This window comes from Solea senegalensis, linkage group LG8 (assembly GCF_019176455.1).
Source record: "Solea senegalensis isolate Sse05_10M linkage group LG8, IFAPA_SoseM_1, whole genome shotgun sequence".
Classification (NCBI taxonomy): Eukaryota; Metazoa; Chordata; class Actinopteri; order Pleuronectiformes; family Soleidae; genus Solea; species Solea senegalensis.
In genome coordinates, this window is record NC_058028.1 from 13051911 (window position 1) to 13075870 (window position 23960).

At 40.7% G+C, this 23960-nt stretch overlaps 1 protein-coding gene across 4 annotated transcripts; it reads left to right on the top strand.

Moving 5' to 3' along the window:
* The first annotated feature begins 1792 nt into the window (after positions 1-1792).
* Positions 1793-5177, top strand: gemin7 (gem (nuclear organelle) associated protein 7). 4 transcript variants are annotated; one of them, XM_044031480.1, is made up of 3 exons: positions 1793-1905; positions 3448-3581; positions 3915-5177. In XM_044031480.1, exon 3 carries the CDS (start codon positions 3936-3938, stop codon positions 4320-4322), a length of 387 nt encoding a protein of 128 aa, XP_043887415.1. In that variant the 5' UTR covers positions 1793-1905; positions 3448-3581; positions 3915-3935; the 3' UTR covers positions 4323-5177. The 4 variants fall into 4 exon arrangements, with proteins under 4 accessions (XP_043887415.1, XP_043887416.1, XP_043887414.1 ...); XM_044031481.1 differs by having other exon boundaries at positions 1793-1894; XM_044031479.1 differs by lacking the exon at positions 3448-3581.
* Positions 5178-23960: the final 18783 nt, after the last annotated feature.

Here is a 23960-nt window from a genome sequence, read left to right on the forward strand (position 1 = left end):
AGGATGGGGCTTACCACGGCCGCATGTGTTGGCCCACAAATATGATACTGGGAAAAGTAACACAAACAAACAAACAAACTGCCAAAACCCAAATACATAAACATTATTAATCACAACACAACAAATATAACACATCTGAATTCACATCCAAAATAAACTTATAATAACAGAAAACTGCTGCATTAAGGATGCTAAGGTGTCAGAAGGAGGCCTATAGCAGCTAACAACAGTAAAAGACAATATAAGATTTCAAACTAATTTATATCTGCTAACTAATAATAAGCAGATTAAGTGAGTACAGTTTTGTTGCAAAAGAAGATTTGACCACCACCGCCCTACCTCGGACACTCTGAGCGATAGCAAATGCTACGTCTTTATCCAGAATAGATTTAGACCACCAAATCTTAGAGGTAATAAGGCAGTAATTGAACAAACCCATAATCACAGCATATCCATTTTTGGAAGAACGCTGCAAGCATTAAGAGAACTGCACATATTTAGAGGCAATAAAATTGGATTGGACACTGTCCTGCAGATGGCCACATGGTGGTGTAGTGGTTAGCACTCTCGCCTTGCAGCGAGAAGACCCGGGTTCGAGCCCCGGTTGGAACAAGGGCCTTTCTGCATGGAGTTTGCATGTTCTCCCCGTGTGTGTGGGTTCTCTCCGGCTTCCTCCCACAGTCCAAAAACATGCAATGTGGGGATTAGGTAAATTGGACACTCTAAATTGACCGTAGGAGTGAGTGTGAGTGTGAATGCTTGTTTGTCTCTAGTTGTGTGTGGCCCTGCGATGGACTGGCGAACTTTCCAGGGTGTACCCCGCCTATCGCCCGATGTAGCTGAGATTGGCACAGCACCCCCCGTGACCCTCTGGTGGAGGATAAAGCGGTTAGATGATGACTGACTTGGACAACTTGCGGTTGAGTTATCAAATTACCAACAGCACAGCTGCCCATGATGTGACGAGGCAGAGAGGCACAAGAAATGTCACAATGGAAAGGAAGTGGCGTCTTAGCCAACATGCTCACCCAACTATTGTTGCCTTGGCCTCAGCCTGAACAAGGGCCCTAGTGTGTGCGTGCTAAAAGACGTTAAATACCCTGCGTTTAAACACAGTTTGAAGCTATGTTATTTTCAGTGTGAGCCAAGGTGGAAGCAGAGGTGGAAAGAATACTGAAATATTCTACTCACTCACCCACTATTTTTGATAAAAAGTACTGGTCTAAAAATGTACCCAACTTATCGTTAGTAAAAGTTACTTAATTACTTTTTTTTATCACGGTTACGGTTCTTTCATTTGTCGTGCAAAAAAGGACAAGAGGACACGGATCTCACATTAATTGTTTTAAATTAAAGGCAAACCTTTACAAATTCAAGTGCTGAAAAAATAAAATATGTAAACACAGTAATGTATCAGCCAACATGGGTCAAGGGTGACAAATTCTTGAACTTTCTCACTTATTCAGGGACTTTATTTAATACCAGTCCTCCTCATCACTGACCTGTCCTCCTCATCATTGACCAGTCCTAATCATTCACCTGTCCACCTCAAATTTTAAAAATGACTTTAAGAAAGTGTAAGTACACAAAAAAGCTACTCAATTGTGAATGTAATTCATTAGTTTTCACCTCTGGTTAGGAGTATGATCAGGGTTGGTGTTATGAAAAAGGAGATAAAGGGACTACGGTATGCGTAATGTAAATGCAATGCCAACTCCAAACGGTGGGAGGCAGAAGTGCGCTTGACTGTGCCTGGTCTACCGGAAATAACAAAAACAGTGGAACCCACGCCGTGGACGCGACGACGTGGCTACATGCTAATGCTGCTAACTGGAGTCGGTAGAGGAGAGGAGCTGCATTAGAGTCCAGGACGAAGCACAACACACATCTTACGGTTGTTATAAAGTAATTCCATTTTATATCAAAGTTATTTTCTGAACGGTAGTTACGCGTAGTAATAGCAAACACTCTTTCATTGACATCTTGTCTATTAGTTTTACAAAAAACCTGTTCATTTCTTTATTGTTAACACCAGGAGAGTGATTTATTTTAACCATGTACACACTTGCTTTAAACTATTAATCGATGAATATGTTATGCACCGAGAACAATTTTCTCATTTATAATCAGTTAACGGCTCTGCAATCCATTTTGTGCTGTAGTGCATAGATTGAACAGCAAATACACTGAATAGATTATACCGTCAAACAATTATTTGAGCAGAAGTATGACATGGCACCATTATGCATTACATTTTATAATATATAAAGCATACAAGTGGCAATGCTGGGGGTTACCGGTAACTGGGGTTAAATGTGTAAAAGCTGTTGTGATGCAGGGATGATTTTTTTTATTACAATTTAGTATACACAGATAATATCTCAATGCTCACAATTGTGACCGAGCATAAAATCACCCACAATTCCATCAAAATTCAGAAAATGAACAATTGATTTGATATTTCACAAGAGTTGGACACATGATTTGGATTTTTTTTAATATCTGGGTCAGCTGACCTACATTTTGTGACACCTGGTGTGGTCTTCTGCTGCTGTAGCTTCACGGTTTGATGCGTTTTGTGTTCCCGAGATGGTCTTCTTCATACATTATTTGAGTTTTTATTTAATTTTTAGTCAATCTGGTACTCTCCCCAGACCTTTGGATTCAAAACTCCAGATATTGTTGTACCTAGAAAGAAACCCAATAGATCAGCACTGATTTACTGATTTATTTGCAGGAGCCACAGTGCGTCAGACTGTAAACTTTAGAGTCTCATGTTTAAATCACTTGCCCAAAAAGTAACTGAAGAAAGCAGAGACAATGATGGAAATGGAGGAAAGAGTGAGGTTAAAAAAAGGAAATGTGCCAGTGAGTTTACCTGTCACAGTTGAAAATTTTGCAATGTTTTGTTTTAGTTTTTCTCCACCACAGCATACATGGCTGCCTCATGGAGCTTTATTATTTATCTCTGATTTGTTTTTATCCCATTCCCTGTTCATATTTATGTGTGTTGCAGATAACACTTAATTCCATGTACACTTAAAATGTCAGTGTTTACATATGAGCATTGCATGACAGAGTGAGAACCCGGTGAACATGAACCATTTCAGACTGCAGCGATGGTACAACCCACCTGGAGTTACTCTCCATAACTCACATTTTATTTGTACCAAGAGATTCCATAATTACACTGATATCTGTTCTGATATATAAGTCTTGAGGCATGTGTGTTTGTCTTCATGTGGCTGCACTCATGTTCATGTCACACTCCCCACAACCTTGGTTTTCTAATATGGCAAAGCACAAATCTGACCTGTGTCTATCTCTAACCAGAACATGTTTATACGTATATCAGTAGTGAAATGCAAAACAGAATCATGCAATTTACTTAATTAAATAAAAGTAAATTAAATAAGTAAATTGCATCATCTTTCTTTCTAAATCTAGGTGCAATAAAATCTGAGCAATGGGTCATTCATCCTAAGGCCGTTTGTAACCAGAAGGGCCCCGGATTCCATCCTGGGACGGGCCAATGGCTGGGGTGCCCCTGAGCAAGGCACCCAATCCCCATTGCTCCCCAGGTGCAGATACATGCTGCCCAGTGCTTCTGTGCCTGGCTTTTGTGTGTTCACTACTGCTCTTATATTATTCTTTTTAAACTTTACATTTGTGGCCCCTTCATCTCCGTCACTGTGACCCAGAAATCATTTGATGGGCTATATGGAAAAAACGGAGCATGAAGATGAACTTGTTTCAATCAAAATTTTGATTTTGACAGTCAAAATATGAGTTTGGTGCAAGCCTACAGTACATGGAATACACAATGATTTTTGATGAACATTTTATACTAAGAGGATGTAGTTTTTTTCCATTTGTATGTTCAGCATTAATGATATTGTATTTTATTTTCACAGGTGTTGGTAGAAAAACTCAACATGGCGGCACCAGTGTCTGTGCTGCGTCTGCCCAAAGGTCCAGACCCCAACAGCCGTGGGTTTGACCCCAAGTCACCCCGTTTCATAGCTCTTTGTCGCACCTCCATTTCCATGTCTGCCGCCTCAGAGGCCGACCCAGAGGAGCAGCAGAGAGAGCAGCATGCACGGACCACGCTGAGGGAAAGATTCCTGCACTGTCTGCTTGCCATGACCAACAAAAAGGTTCAGTTTCACATGTATGAGAAGGTGAAGGTGGAGGCCACGTTTGGAGCTTCTGACATTGACATGCTGCACTTTCAGGTGTCGGACTTGCACACGCCGATTGGTGTACAGAAAGAGGCACTGATCAGGTGTCATGATGTGATTTCGTTAACGTTTGACGCATGAATACCCGAGGATTTGTTACTTGTTACTTGCTTTTTTTGGTCACTGAGGAATCACATTTGTTGGGATCTGTTTTCACACCATGAGATTGTAAATCAATCTTTTTTTTTTCTTTTTTATTAATTTGCTGCAGGGTGAGGCTGTATATTGTTTTGTTTTTTCCAGTCCTCTTTGATCAAAAGATCATACTGATGAAACTTGCGTCCAACAGTAACAGGAGCTCCCACTTTTCACCACAAGAGGGCGTCATCCCTGTGTTTTAAGGCACATTTCAAACCTGATAGGCCTGTTATTTTGTACTGGAATTGAATGATGCACAGATCAGTCAAATATTAGACATTTTTTCATAAAATAGTGACAAAATATTATATTTAGCTGAAAATGTCATGTTTTTGTAATATGTTGCAAGAAATGTTGTATCCTAGTATTGCATCTGACATTTGAGCAGGTAGGGGTGTTCTGTTTATGGGGACCACAGCCAAGTCTCTTGATTCTGTGTTTCATTTTCTGATGTTTACTTTCCCTGGTAAACTTTGACATATGAAACGTTGCACTTAAAATAGTTTAAGAAAATAAAAGTATACCACTTTGTTTGCCACTACACTGTGTTTTCTAATAACACCGAAAACATGAGCAGCAAAGACTTTGAACTGTTGTATAAATTACACAACAATATTATCAAACAAATGTATCATATTTTGTTGTAATTTTTTATAATTTAAACACAAACTGTTTCCCCAGATAGTTGTCAGAACTCTAATAGACATGTCAGTGATACTATGTCACTGTATGACCATCTAATTACACTCAGATAGGTTGACATTTTGATAAATAAATTGCAAGTTTAAGTAAAACAAACTAAACCTGTTGTCTTGCATTGACCTATTGCATCTTTTATTAATGTGTTTGGCAGCAACTATTGCTTGTTCTGTGAGCACAGTGTGCTGAACTCGGTTCTGTTGTGTTTTGTGATCCTGCACATTTATTCCATGCCACTAAACCTTTGTTGAGGGTGAACTATTGTGAACTTTTTAAAGTCTTTTATATTGTTACAGCTTTTGAAGAGGAATTATGCCAACTATGGCTCCGGTGTGACATCAAGTCATATTTTTAGACACTCCTGAAAAATCCTGGACAGAAGACTGGAGAGAAGCAAAACTGAAACTATTGTTTCTATTCCACTAAACAGTTCTAGCACAACGCAGCAAGGCTCGACTCTACACGGATTGGTATCAGGCACGTTTTTTTTCCATCACTATAGTTCCTCCACAACATAAGCGGGCTCACCACGGCTGCATGAAACTGCCATGATGTCGTTTTATACACAACGCAAACTAGTGACAAGCAAAGCAGTTGTTTTTGGTGTACTGAATCATTAGATTCAGTTAATTAATGAGATTAGTAAAGTACTTCCTGCATGACTGGAGTCACTGAATTAAAATACGGCTGAACGGATTATGATTTGACTCATGATAGCTGTTGCTAAACACACCAGACTACTGGACATTTCCTTGCGTGGGCACAATGTGTGGGCCTTTTACACTTTGTTTTCTGCTGGTCGAGTGGGCAGCCCATGTTCAAGCAGTTTGTAACCGGCGGGTTGCTGGTTCAAATCGCCGTTAATTCAAGGGCTGGGGATTGTTAACCCACTAATAGGGAACGTGAACTAGGATTAGACTGGTTCTTTCTGCGTGGAGTTTGCATGTTCTCTCTATGTTTGCACGGGTTTTCTCCGGGTTCTCCGGTTTCCTCCCACTGTCCAAAAACATGCATATATGGGGATTAGGTAAATTGGACGCTCTAAATTGACTAAAGGTGTGAGTGTTGATGGTTGTTTGTCTCTGTGTGGCCCTGTGATGGACTGGAGACCTGTCCAGAGTGCACCCCGCCTTTTGCCCTATGTCAGCTCGGATTGGCACCAGCTCTCTCTGCGACCCTCATGTGGAGGATAAAGTGGTAAGAAGAAAATAGCCATGTGTATCATTTTTCTATTGTTATTTTTGAGCAACTCTCCAACAAGAAATGTGAAGAATGCCATCAGCGACAGCTGTGACCCCTCAGGTTCTTACAACTGTCGGCCCATTTTGTTAAATCATACATAACTTTAGCAGTAACTGAACCTGTAAATGGCAAAGCATAAATGCATTCAGTTGTTTTAGCTCACAGACCCAACACCTTTATGGAGTGAGATATTAACCTATATCAAAGTAATAGCCCTCAGAAATACATATACAATAATGTTCTAACTGCACTGTTGAAATATTACACAGAAGAGAGGGATTCATCTTTGTTTAGCACAAGCCGCATGAGGAGAGAAGAGGAAGGTGGAGCAGGAGGGGGGTGGGGGGAGCATCAATACTATTTAATCTTCCTAAAAGGTGTATTTTGCAAGTTCCCAATAAGTCATTTTATTTGAGTGCCATTAGGTGGTCGTGCTGTGCCTGTGTTTCTTTCTGTACCTGAATTATCTGACCACTCAGTGCAGACAATCATCAATGAGGCAGTGACTCATCCTCTCTCTCTCTCTCTCTCTCTCTCTCTCTCTCTCTCTCTCTCTCTCTCTCTCTCTCTCTCTCTCTCTCTCTCTCTCTCTCTCTCTCTCTCTCTGGCTCTCCCTCACCCCCCCACACTCCCGCCCTCCTAATCCGAAATATGACTTAAAACCTTGCGTGACGTCATCAGGCCTGCGTGATTCAATCAGGATGCCCTCAAGGACAAGCAATGTTAATTTTATAAATACACAGGCATGCGATGACCAGCAGCCCTAAACTTCTTCAGTCCCCCCCTCCCCCTTTCTGATGCGTAACGTCTACAGGAGCAAATACAGTATGATGCACAGACTTGTGTATCTTCGCTACCTTTATGACAGTAGTGACTCTGATTGTACATGTACGAGCACTTACTTAGATGACTGTGAGTCGTGAATTAATTATACATATTTAACTTTCATATGTAAATCAGTTTTATTTCAGTTCCGATTTAAACCACAGCAGCAGTAGTAGGTTGCTTAAAGTTGGATCTTCCTACTACGTCTTAATGTTTTGTTATTACCACTACCAAAGAGAAATGTTCTGTGTCTGTTTGTGAGGACAGAATTTAATGACATTTTCTGGGGGATGTGTTGTAGGTTATGCCCAAAGGAAGTCATTTGTGATTTAGATATTGTTGGTGATGTGGATATTACACTAGAATGGTGCTTTCCTCTAATAGTTGCATTCCTCCTGCAACATAGTAATACAACTTTTCATCAACACTCACTGAAATGTTGGTGTTATTCTCCAGTACAAATGTATGTGAACATACAATTCGGCACATGTATGATGCAGTGCCATTAACTTATTATAGGAGAGGCCGTCAGCTTCCCTGCTCACAGAACACCTGTAAAATCTGAGCTTCACTCCCGCCCACCCGGTGAAACTTGACCATCACACAGTCTGTAGGTGTGCGGACTCTAAAATAATGTGAGGTGATTCTATGTCGACTGGGCTTCTAGTTTCCCTTTCTTTTCTTTTTTTATAATCAATCACACACGAAAATCAATCAAATCAAACGCATGTTAATAACATTTTCCATTTGTAGTAGAAGTGGTAAGAATATAATTTATAGTACTAATTACTCAGTTTCAGGCTATACTTTGTTTGCATTATGTGTCCTCGGGGTTTTGAGCTGGATTCTCGCTCCCTCATCTGTTGCGGTGCATGAGGACACGCCGCCTCAATGTTATCTGGCTCCACTGTTTGTCTTTCCTGACCGTCTGCTTCTCCCTGATTTCAGTGGAAAAACATTCCTGCCTCTTCGTATCAATTTGTGTTTGTGTGTGTTGGTCTGTCAGTGCGTCAGTTATGATGGTCCAAGGAATCTGCCCTGTATAACACTGTGAGCCATCAGGAAGCACATTCCGCTCCTTCCTGTTTGTGGCCCCCTCTCACTTCCTGGCAAGTGTCTGATAACTTACAAAACCAATCAATCACCCCTTTTGCCCAAAGCTTGTGCCAGGAGTCTAAAATAATTGAGCAGTGACCTCATGATCATGTATTTTTAGTGTGTTTAATGATGGACGTTTCAAAGGAGATGGTGATGATTCGCATCATTTACGTTAATCCAGCACACGTCAAAAACAAAAGAAGGTACATGAAGCTTTTCTTTCACTTGTTTTTTAAACTTTTAAATGACTTTTTAGATGTGACCTTTTTTGCTTATTCCCAGCTTTGATTTAATGGAACTTACTTCTTTTTTTTTTTTGACTTCTGCATCTTGTTTTTAGACATGCCACCATTCTGCTTCTGCTGACTCTAATGGCCCGGGCTGATATAATTACAATGATGGAGTTTGTTGATATAACTGTTTACCTCATATCAATGGATTGCAGTTGGATTTTTGTGTAGACATTCATGATCCTAAGGGGATGAAGTCTTCTGACTCAGAAGATTATGTTTCAACGCAATTAAACTGAAATACACAATACTTTTCTAACTGTATGAAGACATCAGGTTACATGTATATGTCATTTTTTTACATTAATGTACATAGCACCTGAAGGATTGGGGTAGATTATGGTCCAGTTTCATGCTGTGAAAAGACATTCACAGTGACACACAGACACATTTATTATCTCCATCTTTTTTTCTTTCTTTTTTTTTGCCAAACCACAGTCTTCCATTAAACAAAACACTTGTGTTGCCTCACCACAGATGAGACTGTGGGTGTGACCAATGCCATCTCATGTAACATACACATAACCAAACCACCTTTTTGTACCCAAAAGGCCTTGAATAAACAGCAGTTCATTCATCCACTCAAATAACCAGCAATCAATCAGTGTATAGCAGAGGTCAAATTGGTGGCCCGTGGGCCTTGTGTGCCCCCTCCAATTCATTACATGTGGCCTACCACTTACTATTATGTTATGATTAAAACATTGGCCATGACCTCCTCGTCCTTTAAACACAGCGACAAAATGTCAGACAGCATATAATACTAAATATGATTTCTAGCAATTTTTTCAATGGAAATAATAACATTTTTCCCATTGGAATTGTCACATTATTCAATGTATTGCATCAAACATTGATTTTTAGATTTATTTCTCTGTTTTTGATATTAATAGGTCTCATTCCATATCAAAACAAGCACGTTTACTTTGAAATTCAATTAAATATCATCATGAATATCTTCATTGCAACATCATGATGGAATATTGTGTTATAATGTTTTGCTTTATAAAAAAATTGTTTTATAAACGGCCATTATTTTCCTCCCCTTTTTTTCTCTAGACCGGCCCCCTCTTGACCAGACTAGATGCTCATTGGCCCCCAGGTAATTTGAGTTGACACCCCTGGTGTATAGTATCGTTTTCTAATAATCCTATAAAATATTTTACTGTGTATTTGATTTGTGTTTTGACCAGACCTGTAAAATATCCGTATATGCAGTACCTGCAATGACATGACATAACGTGAGGTAATGTAACATGAGGTAATATGACATAATATAACATAAGGTAACATGACATAAAATTGTCCTTGTGTCAAGGTCACAGAGGTCACAGGTCAAAATGGAAAGAGAATTGAACACCATTTTATACAACCAGTCATTTGTGATGCTCATATGATCACAACAACATCATGTTCTGAAGATTCAATGTAGGGAATAATCATTGTGGAATGTTTTGATTTTGAGTCTTAAGTTCAGTTATTATGTTTTTTTTTTTGTCTCTTTATAGAACAAGAACAAACCCCACATACATCAGTGCGTGCAATATAGTCACTGTTGAATACATTTCTCCGTGTATGAAGACATATGTTGATATTCACAAGCAGAGGCCAGACAGCCAGACATGAGAGGAATGGCTGACTCACCACCAGTCTTCAGGACTGTTTGTGTTGCCACTTAGAGTTGCAGGGTTTGGAGGAGGTCCAGCGATTGTGAGGGTCAGGCGCTTGTGTGGCAGCCTCGCTTCCCTGACTCAAGTGGCTGGACAAGATACGGAATCCAGCTGAGGAACATGCCAGCTGGACCCCACTGAGCATAAACAAACCCTCAGGCCATGGAACATTACATTTTATGTATATGATAAGAGTTAATATTATATAATTTGTACGTTATATTCAGCTTGATTACTTATACATAGTGGCTTTATAAGCACTGCACTAACTCCCATTTTGCACTTACTGGACAATACCAGTTGTCAATCACACTGGTGTCCACTCACATGTGACATGCAGTGACTGAGACCACCTTGGCTCTTCAGGAAAATGTCTCCTCACAGTATAAATCAAGTCCATTCAAGTTATTTTGGATTATTTTTTCTAGATGCCCCTGGTGCCTATTCATATATATTCTTACTTCCTGATTAGGTTCTCCTGACAAACCGGAAGACTCCGCCCCCTTCTAATACACTATCCATAATTATGACCTGTGGAGTTAGAAGGCTACTCTATTTAAACCATTGGTGTCAAACATATGGCCAGTGGGCCAGAACCGGCCCACCAGTGGGTCCAATCCGGCCCCTAGGGTGAATTTGTGAAATGTTATATTTTACAGTTCCAGATACCTAAATGTTCTGTGCCTTTGTAAGTGGTTAACTTAGGCATATTACTGTTGAAATTGTGCTTATTTTTTGTGAAAAGATACTTCATACTCCCTTCAAACAAAGGGAAACATTTGGAGTGCTTGTTGTTCATAAGTTATTATGCTATTTGACTGGTCCGGCCCACTTGAGATCTAATTGTGCTGTATGTGGCCCCTGAACCTATATAAACCATATGGGAGTGAGGACATTTTGGCTCGCGTTTACGTTCTGAGGCTTAAGGATTAGGGACAGAATAGGGTTTAGGTTAGAGTCCTTACTATGAATGCTGCGCAAACATATGCGTGTGTTTGACTGTGTGTGTGTGATTAGGATGTTATTGCAGCATCACATGGGAAAGAGTATACGCATATGCACAACTCCAGTCTAGACAGGAAGCCATATGAAGAGGTGGGAGGCAAACAGAAGCGCTAATTTGAGAAAGATTAAAGTTATCTTCATTTATCTTTGAGTGTGCAGACTCAACTATGGTCCCCTCCCTTTCCCACAGGAGTAAACACAGGAAGATGCTGCTAATTAGTCTGTGATGCTGAGGACCCTCCGATACCAGCGCTGACTGGACAGATGCCCCATCTGAGCTCAATCATCCCGACCAGGTGGCAGTGCTGACATTTTGCTGAGTTGTTTGTGAGTTTTTCAAAGTTAAAATCACTTCCTCCCTCAATCCTCAAACCAGTCAGTACCTGCCACTAAAGCAGTTTCCATTTGAGGTGATTTTCCTGTTGCAGCCAATCCTGCATCAGTCCCCGCTCTCAAAATGTATCATACAATTATTATTGTCTGCATTTGTAAGGGCAACCACAGTGACCAGAACATCTTAAATGACTACGTTGCCTATTAAGATAGTGTATGTGTTTAATGTGTTTGTGAAGGCGGTTGGTTGAGGGCGTTTGATGTAGGGAAGCTGCACTGACGGACGGGGTGGTCATCTGGTATTTAATCAGGAAGAAGATCACATACTTGAGAAAGTGTATCTTCCTGTGGTCATGAGCTGAGACCGTGGGACAGAGCAATGATTCCCACAAGGACGAACACACTGATGAACACCAGGTGGAATTCATCTAAGTGCATTTGCTGAACTGGTGTACTCACTTTTAGGCAACGTGTCATTTACATGAATATCTTCATCGTTTACTTCTTTAAACTTCTAATATACAACATTTTATTCTGACAGCATTTCTATATTAAACAAAACATGGGAAGATTTTATAGAATACAAAGCAAGGTTAAGTCAGCAGTGCATAATAGGGTATTGATTTATTTTTAAAGAAAAACATGACATTTTTGTCAGTTTTGACTGTCAGTGGTTATTATTCACTTGCCCTAGCCTAAATTGCAGGAGTGATAAAGCTGAACTCAATTGCACGAGTTATCAAGATAATGTTGTCTAATTTCAATCAATTAAATTCTGATCAAAATACTTTATTTTGGGATTTTCTGGGATTTTTTTTAGCATATTTATTTGGGCCTTGACCCAGTCTTTGGTAATGGCTGCCCATTGTCATCCTAAACCTCGAACTCTGCTTCCCTTTCTATCTTATTTCATCAAATACATTTATTTGTATAGCACCAAATCACCACAGACATTATCTCAAGGCACTTCACGTAGCATCATCAGTGGAGAGGAAAAAAACACTTTTTAACAGAAGGAAACGTCGAGCAGATCTAGACTCAGACAGGTGTAGCCACCTGCCTCGGTCGGTTGGTGTAAAACACTCCTTCATCTCTGCACGTCATCAGTCTATCCCCTTGGGTTTTAAATAAAACTCAGCCCACTAAACAGTTTTAGACTTAATCCGAGCCATTGCACCTTCACTGGCTTCCCTCGTTTGTGTTTTCTTTCTTCATCAAAAAATAATTTCTACTGTGGGCTCAGAGGCTGAACTAAATGCTTGTAATTTCACTTAGACACGCACTCACGTCCAGCCCAACTCCTCCAGATGGCATTTTCAATCTCTGCCTTACTTGTTTACCTCCTTCCTTTCCCCTCTTTCTTTTATTCTTTCCCTCAAGAGGCATGATTTACTTGTGTCAGGGACAAGGACATCTGCCTATTAGCAAGTACCACTGACGTAGGCATCGCCATCCCCTCCTCCTTATTATCCCCCTTCTTCATCTGCCTTCTTGTCCTGCTCCTCCTCCTCCTGCCTTACTCAAATTGGGGTCACCAACCTTCATTGCTTGGGCTGGTGAATCATCAGTGGGACTTGCACCGCATGGGGAGGAGGGATGCTGCCCGCCCAGGATACTTCCGTCCTCCTTCCCAAATTACCAGGGTAACCCGACATTGTCTGCTCTCTGCTGTCATATCACTCTGTCGCACAAAGAGAGGAATAAAGAAATAGAGGGAGAGGTGGAATGTGAAAGAGGGATATGGCGGGTAAAGAGAGCAGGTGCTTGAGGGAAAATACAGTAAAACGGTTACATTGTAAGAGTAGTTAGTTATAACAATATACCAAGTTAATGAAAAGAGGAGTTGCTTGTGTTTCTATGTGGAACTGAAGACAATTTTCCACATTATGGAAATTTTTTTTAAAAATGTTTTGGTTGCAAAATGAAAGTCAAAACACAAGTCCATGAGAATGGGAGTTCTAAAAAACTCAAAAGCAGAGGTCACACACATGATACTGATACTGATTACTGATACTCAATGCAAGAAAGCACATAAATGGTAAATATTTATATAGCACGTTTCTAGTCTTGATGACCACTCTAAGCTGCTACACTACAGTTTTGCCATTCACGCAGAACATTTCGGTGCAGCACATTTCCTATCACACATTGGCATGTAGACTAGTGAGGCTGGGAATTGAACCCACAACCTCCAAGTGCGTCCTTGTACTCCAAAGACAGTGCCAGAAGTTTTACTACTAGAGGAGAAAAACACAAAGCTGTTAATCATCAGGTCATCAAAGCAAGTGAGAACCCATGGAGGGGAAACTACTAAACAAACTAAAATGGCTGACAGGAAGTGGGATGTAACACTGGTATCATTTCAGTTGCCCCTGGTGGATAATGTCCTTCTTTTTTGTGTCACTTTTTAAAGAGGAAAACCTCCGACGTTGATATCTGGTCTGTGGTTGGACAACGTCGGCTGAGGTTTGAGTCTGAGGTTCTGCCATTAGGACCAGGCTTTAATTGCCATGAGGACAATCAGTGTACTGAGCAAAGGTCCTGAGGAGGTGACAACACACACATACACCCCGTGACAACACCCATCTGGCTGTGCAATGGTGATGTAAAGAACTGGACATTGTCTTAAGATATGTTAGACTCAAGCAGGTGTAAAAGTTTTGAGGTGAACCTTTTTGAAAAGTGTATAAAACCTGTTTTCAGACTTACTTTTGTTGTACATGTGGTCATAAAACCACATGTACAACAAAAAAAAAACCCTGAACTCTCCCTTTAATTCCACCTCTTCTTCACATTCCAGACTAGTTAGCATATAATGATTACAGTAACTGTTGTTGTCTGTATATATAATGGCAACAAATTGTTTCTGAGGGAATGAAAACAAAATGTAAACATGGTGTTTATATTCAACAGATGAGGACGGTGAACTTACCGAGAGCCGGCCCACGCTAATGCTCAGTATTTATAATCTGAATGTAGTGTACAGTGTGTGCGTGTGTGTTCATAGAGGCAAAAGGTCAGCTACGGCTTGGTCCACAGCACGTCGACTTGGCTAAAGATTATTTGCTGATACTATCTGTGAGCAGGAATCTGAGTAAACAGAGAGCCAAGATAACAAGTGGAGCACATCTTCCTTCTTCCCGTTCTCAGCTCTGTGATGCTCCCAAAACACAAGTCCCCCAAACCAACAAGAACCAAACACTTACTTCATTTCTCTCATGAAATCTTTATATAAAATCAACTCCTTGACTCTTCTTTCTAAGTCTCAGTCTCTCCTCCATCTGCTGGAGAATGCAAGGCTCCATTCCTGCTGTAAAATTGCCAGATCTCTGTCCTGAAGCTTGACCCTGTTCTCCTTGATGAAGATATCAATGGACACAGCTGTCCTGTCTGGACAGACGGCCACTTCCTGCCAAACATAGTAACAGAGGGATGAATCACTCGATTGCTTTATTCAAGCCAGAGACGTTCATTCACTTTAGCACAAACTATCAACAAGACATTTGAATTTACTGGATTTACTGGTTACTTATTTTTTTCTCTCTTTCACTTTCAGACAGAAGTGAAAAATGTGTCTGACCCTGTGACCTGTTTTGCGATCTAAGGAGAGTCTGGACACCATGGTGAAACATTGCTGGCCACACCTGGCCACATCTGGCCACATCTGGACTAGAGAGGGAAAGACGCAAGGCCTGCTCTGACCCTAGACCATCTGGATATGACACACTAAGACACAGTGTGCCGTTGCATTAAAATAGCACTCACACACATAGTATGTACAGTATGCAATTCATGGGAAGCACACACACACTCACACACACACACTCACACTCACACTCTCTTCTTCTTCATAGAACAAACATATGCTCTTGCATCTCTATGACCTGCTCTTCGTTAAAAAGTAAAGAAGATTTTCTTTTAGAAAATGTGAAATTGTCTACTGCTATTAGGAGTTAGTTCACCAAAGTAAGTAGTGGGTGGCAAATTGCAGGTCACCACAGAAGAAGGACAAGAGTGCCAGCAGCTACTGAGCTGTGGTGCTGTTTTCGTCGCTGCTTTAATCGATTAATGCACTAATATTTGCTCTCTACTTATATATATTTATACATATATATGTGTATATACATATAGAAGTAGAAAGTATTTCGCTTATGTATTCATCTTTTATTGGGGTGCCAACTTTTCCACTCCCTTAACCCGTTGAACACAGAGCATTAGGGCTGTTTTTTTCCATTACTATATTAAAATGTATATATAATATATAAAATTATATATTATATATATTTATATAAAATGTAGCGGCTATAAGAATGTGCAATATAGAGTGTCTTACATCCTTTTTTCCCCAACATAACCTATAGGTAATCTGATGAATTTTTTTTCATTTTCACCAACTATATAAATGCACCTGAGCAAGAAGTGCTCAACATTCTTAAAATGTGGTTCACTTGGCTCGTTTTTATGAACAAAAAGCGATCTAAGAGCGGCTTCTGCACAATTATCACTACTCTCGTTTTTTTTTTTTCAAAATGAATCATAACTTTGACTCAACAATCCATGAGAAGACGAAAAAATGCGTATGGTGAAGCCTGAAGATGTGACCTACAGTATAAACACACTCACCCAGGATGTCCATATATGTAGTTGTGTGTTATTCCTGCTGCAATTTACCAAGGCTGCACCTGCAGCGCTGATCTGTGCCGTGCAAGCACTAAGGGTTAAAGTGGTGAAACTGTTATGCGATTTATTATTTTGCCCCTCTTTTGTGTTTCCGTTCAGTTTTATATGTGCAAATGAAATGAAACTGGCCAATGGAGAGAATCTTGCCGCCATCTGATGAATTGTGAGGCCATGTTTTCTTTTTACGTATGAAAGAAGACTTGTGTTTTATCACGCTGTCTCAAAGAGAAATATGAGCAGGTGCTGCAGCTGTTAGAGGGGCATTTTAACCTCCCAGAGGAGCCCGCTAACAGTGTTGGCCCTTAAAGCTCGTCGTGTCCCACCAGGTCAAGCCACAGACACAGAATCGTCTGCGTTGTATTGTGCTGCTTGTCAGAGGAGCAGGATTAGAAGATTATTTTTTTAACCTTTTGAACAGCTAACACACAGGGTCACATGGTGGTTCAGTGGCTAGCATTGTTGCCTCACAGCAAGAAGGTCACAGGTTTGGATCCCTGTTTGACTGGGGGCCTTTAGGTGGGGAGTTTGAATGTTCTCCTCGTGTGCGTGAGGGTTTTCTCCGGGTATCAGAGCTCTCAGGTGTATAATTGTTTACATATCACATGCAGCAGTTTAGAGGTCTAACAGATTTAACTTTGATGCAAAATCAACAGATTCACATTTTGTTAAATATTAACAAACTCACCTTAACTTGTACTTGATTTAGAACAGGCTATGATTTTGAGAAATGTCACATTTAAAGGTACACACCACCACCTAAAAGATTTTGCCAATTCATTGTCATTCTTATTCTAGTCACATTTGCTGGCTCAGTCTTTAGACTGCTGCTGGGTAAGGACACAGCTTCCTTCTTCTAATTATTTTATTTCTCCATTAGTACAGGACAAGAGTGTGTATTATCATTAGCCACATACAGTGCATGGGACAAATGCCGTTCATATACACGTGCGTGGCTACAGTCAGTCTTGTGGCCTTGGTGCTGCACAGTCACCAGCTGAATGTGAAACCAACTCCTACTCAAACTACATCCCAGACTGACTCTCGCTTCCTCTCCCTGTCTTTAAAATATGTTTCGTGTTTTTTTTTAACATTCAGTCCTGGTGATTCCCTCTCCCAACATTCCCCTCTCCCTTTGACTTTATGTCAACCTCCACTGTCCTTCTAATTTTATAGTTAGTGTCTTAGTTCAGCTGCAGCTCGTCCACTATCTGTGCTCAAACTCTCTGGCATCTGTAAAATATCTCCCACCCATCCTCATCCTACTGTAAACTGTTTGCATGCAGTGCAATTGGTTGTCATGACCACAGGCTGGACTGAGGCATAAGCTGCAGGTGTTCCTGTTTGGGTTTAATGGCCCATTCCTTATTTTTAGTCTTGTGGAGGGACTCTGCTGCTTGTGGGTTGAGTGGGTCACTCTTGTGTTTGTTTATTTATCTCAAATGGCCAATCACCAGTGCAGGATTGTGTCAACACAGAGGGCCAACTTCCTGTTTTTACTGACCACACACACGTATGCAAACACAAACCTATGATACAAGAAATGTAAATGTGTGCATCTGCTCTCCGACTGAGACAAAAAAGGAAAGGAAGACGTAGAAATGTGTAGATGTTGATCAGATTTCAAGAAACCTCTTGTATGCCTGTTCTTTCTTTTAATGATTAGTCTTGTCTACTGAAAGTTTAGATGATCTTTGGGTAGTTAACTTGTTAATAGTCCTTTCCTTATCACCGAACTCCCTCAACAGCACTGAGGTTCAGAATAGACTCTTTGCACTAAGCTCACTTTTGCAAAAATAACCAATTATTATCCTTTCACTTTTTTCCACAACCTCTCTGTTGGGTGCCATGCTACAGTGCAGCACAGCTCGCCATGGTGTGGTTCGGAATGGTAAAGCCTGTGGCTTGTGTTTCTACCACAGCGTGTGGGCCAGATGGCAGTTGTTGTGTCAGCTACATAAATGGTGTGACGTGACATCCAGAATGTAAAGTGCACAGACAAAATAGCAGCTGACAAAAAAAAAAATGTTTGAGCTGCGTGTACACGTCCTCTACTTCTGCAGCACCGCTTTGAGAGCACCTGCCAGAGGAAGTAGTGCTGCCAACGTTACTGTAAATTCATTTCATATGAATGTATTCATCCGTTTTCTATGGCTTTATCCTCCAAATGCAGGTCGCAGGAGCCACTGGAGCCAAATGCAGCTGACACAGGGTTAAACATGGGGTTCACCATGGACCATCGCAGCGCGAACACACAGAGAGGAACAACCATTCACTCTCACATTCACACCTACGGTCAGTGTGTGTGTGAACTCTTCTGAATGAATGAATTTAATAGCAGCCTGTTGAGAGTGTGTGGGTGTTTGAAGGAAAGACAAGTCCATCCTTGTTAAATGTCCTTGATCAAGATAATGAATGCGTACCAGCTCATGAGGCGCTATCTCTCTCTCTCTCTCTCTCTCTCTTTTACACACACACACACACATACGCAGGATCCATTTCTACCTCTTGAATGACCTTGTTTTTAGCATCTGCAAACATGATATGACTGAGATGTGGAGGAGGAGGAGGAGAGCGATCACAAGACTTCCTCTTTCCATCTGGTTTTCATTTCTCAATTGATTTGCATTTATAGATGTTCATTAACAGTTTATGTTCCACTGCTTGGTGATTAGGCTCCTTCCATGTTAAGGAATAGCTTTGATAAATAATACATTTGATCTATTTGAATAGTGCCAAATCACAACATAGCCCTTCACATAGTAAGGCAGAGACCTTACAATGTTATAGAGAGAGGAGAAACACAAGCACTTTTAACAGGAAAATATTTCTGGCAGAACCAGACTCAGATTCTCTATGTACAGTAAATTTAATGTAATCATTCAGTATTTAAAGTGTTCAGTCAACCTGCGAAACACTATACTTCTGAAGCACATTATTCAAATGCTAACACGCTTTGGAAAAAAAATAGACATTTCATTTCCAGCCACATTGAATACAGTATCTATAATATCAAAATATTCAGATTGTAGCTGTAAAGAAGAGACAGGCAATATGTTAAACATGTTTTTGGGGCTTCTTTTAATTTTTATCCTACCCCTGGTCTTTTGTGATTCTGTAGTTGTACTCTTCAAATTTAAAAAAGGATGAAGAGTAGACAGAAGTGAAGTAGATTAGAACATAAAACTGTACACAAGAATATTAACTTGAAATGTAAAGCAAATTATGACCAACGTGTGTTAGCAACATTGTCATGCATTGCCAGCTGCAGAAACAATGACCTCAGAATTCAGGAATGAAATCTTATCACTGCAAAAACTGGTGTAGGAATGTCTTACCAGTGAATGAACAATGTTTGTGTGCATTAATGCAGCATGTGCCACTTCACCTTCATGTCAAAGCCAAACTGAATCTCACCTCTCCCCTTTCTTTGGTTTGTCATCCTGCCGACACTCGTCTGACCTTTTCACAAGGCAACACTCCAATGATCCCTTTTCTTGATTTTCTTTTCGCTGTGTCATTCAAGGGCTACTCTATGTCTAACGAGAGAAAGCACTCAGATTGTACAAAACTCTGCCAAGGCTGCTCTGTCTCCCACACTATCAAATACACTCAAAAAATCATCCATATCTGGATCAACCCCAAAATCGAATAGTTTACTCCTCTGGTCATAACCTACATCCCCAGAAAATGTCATTAAAATGAGCTGTTTTTAAGTTATGCAGCTCACAGACGACAAACAATGGCAGAAACGAAAACGTCTTGGCAGCGGTAATAACATCGAACACTTTTCTCAGCATGTTGTTGTGTCTCCTACTTGTGCAGTGAATTCATTATCAGGCTGTTGCTGCTGAATAAAACAGTACAGTGATCGTATTTGAATTGGTGTGGTTGGTGTTTAGTCGCTCCCCAGTTTCCTCTGGTTTCCTCCCACCGTCCGAGAATATTCAGATTTGGGAATTATGTAAATTGGACACTCTTATACAGGATAAAGCGCTAGAAGCGGGGTGGATGGATGGATTAAGTGGCTATTTGAGTATCTTGCCAGAAAAGTAGTAGAAGTTGAAGTCACTTTTTTATAATATTAATCAAGTAAAAGTCTTAAAGTATATGCCATTTACTGTCCTATCAAAAGACATTATCTGATATAAATTGTACTGAAGTTTAAAAGTATTTAAAAATTGAGCAGTAAAGACTGAGCCATGGTAGCTCAGTGGTAGGGAGAGTTAACCTTCAACTGGAAGGCTGTGGGTTCAATTCCAACAAAGATAGTTAGAGGAAATGTGGAGTAAAAGTAAAAGTTGCCAGAAATATAAATTAAAGAAAGTAAACAGATACGTGAATTTTGTACTTAAGTACAGTAACAAAGTATTTGTACTTCATTATATCACAACATTGTGGAGCAGTGGAGCCAATAGTTCAAGGCCCTTGATGACCCTTGTACATGAGAAAAACATTTCTGAGCAGAGACTTTATGCGTCACCAAAACATTCATTTACCGCAAACAAAATGAAAGAAATCCTAAATATGAACAACAACAAAAAATAATCAAGTTTCACATGCTGCACATCAAAGGCACTCAGAAAAAAATGCAACTTCATTTCATAGACACAATGAAGGTAAATGTAAGGTTGTTACAGAAATGACTCTGCAGCCCTTCATGTTTATCATGCAGGTCGCTCCCTGGTGAGGCATCGATCTCTTTGAGTGTTTGAACATCAATCTTAGCTTATTCCACGGCGTGCAGCTTTGTTCTCATGACTCACTCTGCTCCGTGATGTGCTCTTCTCAGGAAAATCTGATTTTGGAATAAGACGACAGATGACCACGTCATTAAGCTCCATTGTTCCATGTTCTCCAAACAACACTTCTCATTATGTTGGAATTTCATTTGTATAACAGTGACACAGCCGCTCATAATGCTCAAGATAGAACAGTTTGCACCAGCAGTGACTGTGTCCAATGAGCCTGTGGCCCCCTAGGCGTAGATGTTGGTTTTCCTCCAGTTTCCTACCATGACTGGACACACTAAACTGCCTGTGAGAGTGTATGGTTGTTTTTCTCCATGTACAGTATGTGGCCCTGTAGTGGACTGGCGCCTCTCCCTCTGCCCTACGTCAGCTGAGATTGTGACCCCGCGACCCTCATGTGGAGGATAAAGCGGTAGAAGACGGACAGATGGAAGTTTGACATTCTGAAACGCTGCAAAGTCATGGCGGATCCTCCGCACATAATGTGCTACCAGATATATTCTGCTCAATGATATGATTAATAAAATAGACCTCACACTGTCACCGACAGAAATATTAGGCAAAGCACATCCTTTGACTTGGAGAAATACCTGACATGCTTAAATCACACACTGAGCCAGTGCAACTGTTTAGCTCAAAGTCAGAACTATTAAAAAGTCAGAGCCATTAACTCAAAGTCAGAATACGCACACTCCAGTGTGTGTGCGTGTGTGTGTGTGTGTGTGCGTGATAGATAGATAGATAGTACTGCTATTCCTCCAAGGCCAATTTGACCTTCTATTTAGGTTTTTTTTTCAGGTTCGTGTTCCCACCACAACAAAATGACAGATGACTGTGTTTATCAATGAATAGTTGTGTGCAACATCTTGCTGAAAGAGGAAAAAAGAATTAAAGAGGTAGTTGAACAGTCACACCCTCTTCCTCCACCATATTCTTTTGCCTCCTCCTCCTCCTCCTCCTCCTCCACCTCACTCTCTGTGTCCATGGATGGATGGATGGAGCAGTATGGAGGTGGAAATGCTGGGATGCAGGATGGATGGATGGCTTGTTAAGAAGGCGGTGAGGTATTACTTTAAAAGTTTCTCTCCGCCCCCATCGGAAGCCAGCGGGACAGGCAGCCGACGGCTTTTCCAGAGGATGGGAAACCTGGAGGCTGGAATTACTGCTCATTTGGAAAAAGAACTATGTGAAGCCTGAGCTGTGGCTCAGCTGTGATGTCTGAACCCTGAAAAGCCACAGACATCTGTTCATTTTACACCGTGCCTTTACTCCTCTAATATTTTCACTCCACGGGTTGGAAAAGTAATTATATTATTAATTATATTGCAGTTGTACAAAATATTTAAATCCATTTTTGGAATCCTTTTGATGGACAAAAGCCAGACACAGGGCCTGTCATGGTTTCCCACTTCACAACCACTGTACAGTATGTACAAACTATTTGAGACTGCTAGAAAATGATGATTTGCTATGTCTGATGATACTCAAAGATAATCTTTATTGATGATACTATAATGCTTGTATCCAGAGGGGGGCTGGTTATTGATTAAAATGTGTGATGCAGTATTAATACAGTATAATGATTTAGTTTTAGCTGGCCCAATCCTCTTGCAGTTAAACACGATGCAACTCTCTGCTCAGACACACGTAGAAAGCCCAATATTCCTCTTCTCCTTTGGAGAATGAACTCTGTCTCTGGTCCAAACTTCCTGTAAACCTCAGGACAGCCAATGACAAGCACCATTAGAGCTCAGTCAAACAGCATGCTGCATACTTACTGAGCCAGTAATGAGATAAACTCTTTATGTACTGAAATGTGATGTCGAATGACAACAGATTTTCTTAATATAAGGTGATAAAGAAGACGTTTGATGTCCAGTCGATGTCACTAAAGGTATTGACATTCGATGCCCTGTCCTAATCTACAGTGATGTTCAGGTGATGCTCCTCAGGGGGGCCAAGGATCAGGGTCAGGAGATTAGTTCTTGAGGACTCATGGTAGTTGTTTAACCACAGCAGAAAGCAGATCATCAAGTTGAAATATTGAAATCAAATGTTTTTCTAACATTTTTCCCTCATGTTCAAAGTTTGTAAGTGCGTGTGTGTGTGGTTCGAGAGGAGCCAGTGTGCGTTTGTGTGTAAATCCGCTCTGCACTGGGATAATTACTCAGCCTCAGGATGAATGAGGTCTGCGGATGAGGAGGATTTTTTTTTGTGTGCGTGTTTGTACGAGTGGACGGGAAGAGCAAGTGCAGGGGACAGAGAGGAGGAGCGGGGGGGGGACGTGGACAAGTGATTCTCCAGATGAGATCCAATATGTGAGACGATGCATCCCAAAGAGACGTTTTCTCATGGGTCCAGCCCATGAATACAAATTCACCCCACCACCCGCTCTGTAGCTGGAAGGACGGATGCACCTTGCTTCAACCCGTAGTGGAGAAGTACAGCCTGCATTTTTTTTTGTTTTTTTTTTACCTCAACGTTTACTTCCATCCAATCACAAAACTCAAATGTTGTGACTTCATGGCGGCTCCCTATGAGTCATCCATTCATACCTTGTGTCTTGTAACTGAATCTGTTTGCTCTTATTCAGTGTCATGGGGCCTCGTATTTATAATGACAGCAAGCTTGTTGGCCGAAACATAAAATGGTGCCAATGAAAAGCAGCAGGTGAGTTCGTTAAAGGAGGAAGTGTGGAAAACAATTAGTCTAAGTATGTTTTCTGACCTCAGGGTTATCTGGACCAGTGTGTGTGTGTGTCTTTGATAATATGCTTGTGTGTTTGTCTCCTCTATGTGCATGCATGTGTGTGAGGGAATGTGTGATTGCACGAGTGCATGTGTCTTTGACAACATGCTTGTGTGTTTTGTCTCCTCTGTGTATGTATGTGTGTGTGTGTGTGTGTGCGCTGGTGACAGAGAGAGAGAGAGAGAGTATGTGTGTGAGATGTACTTGGCCGATCTTTGTGACATCACTATTTGGGAGGATCTA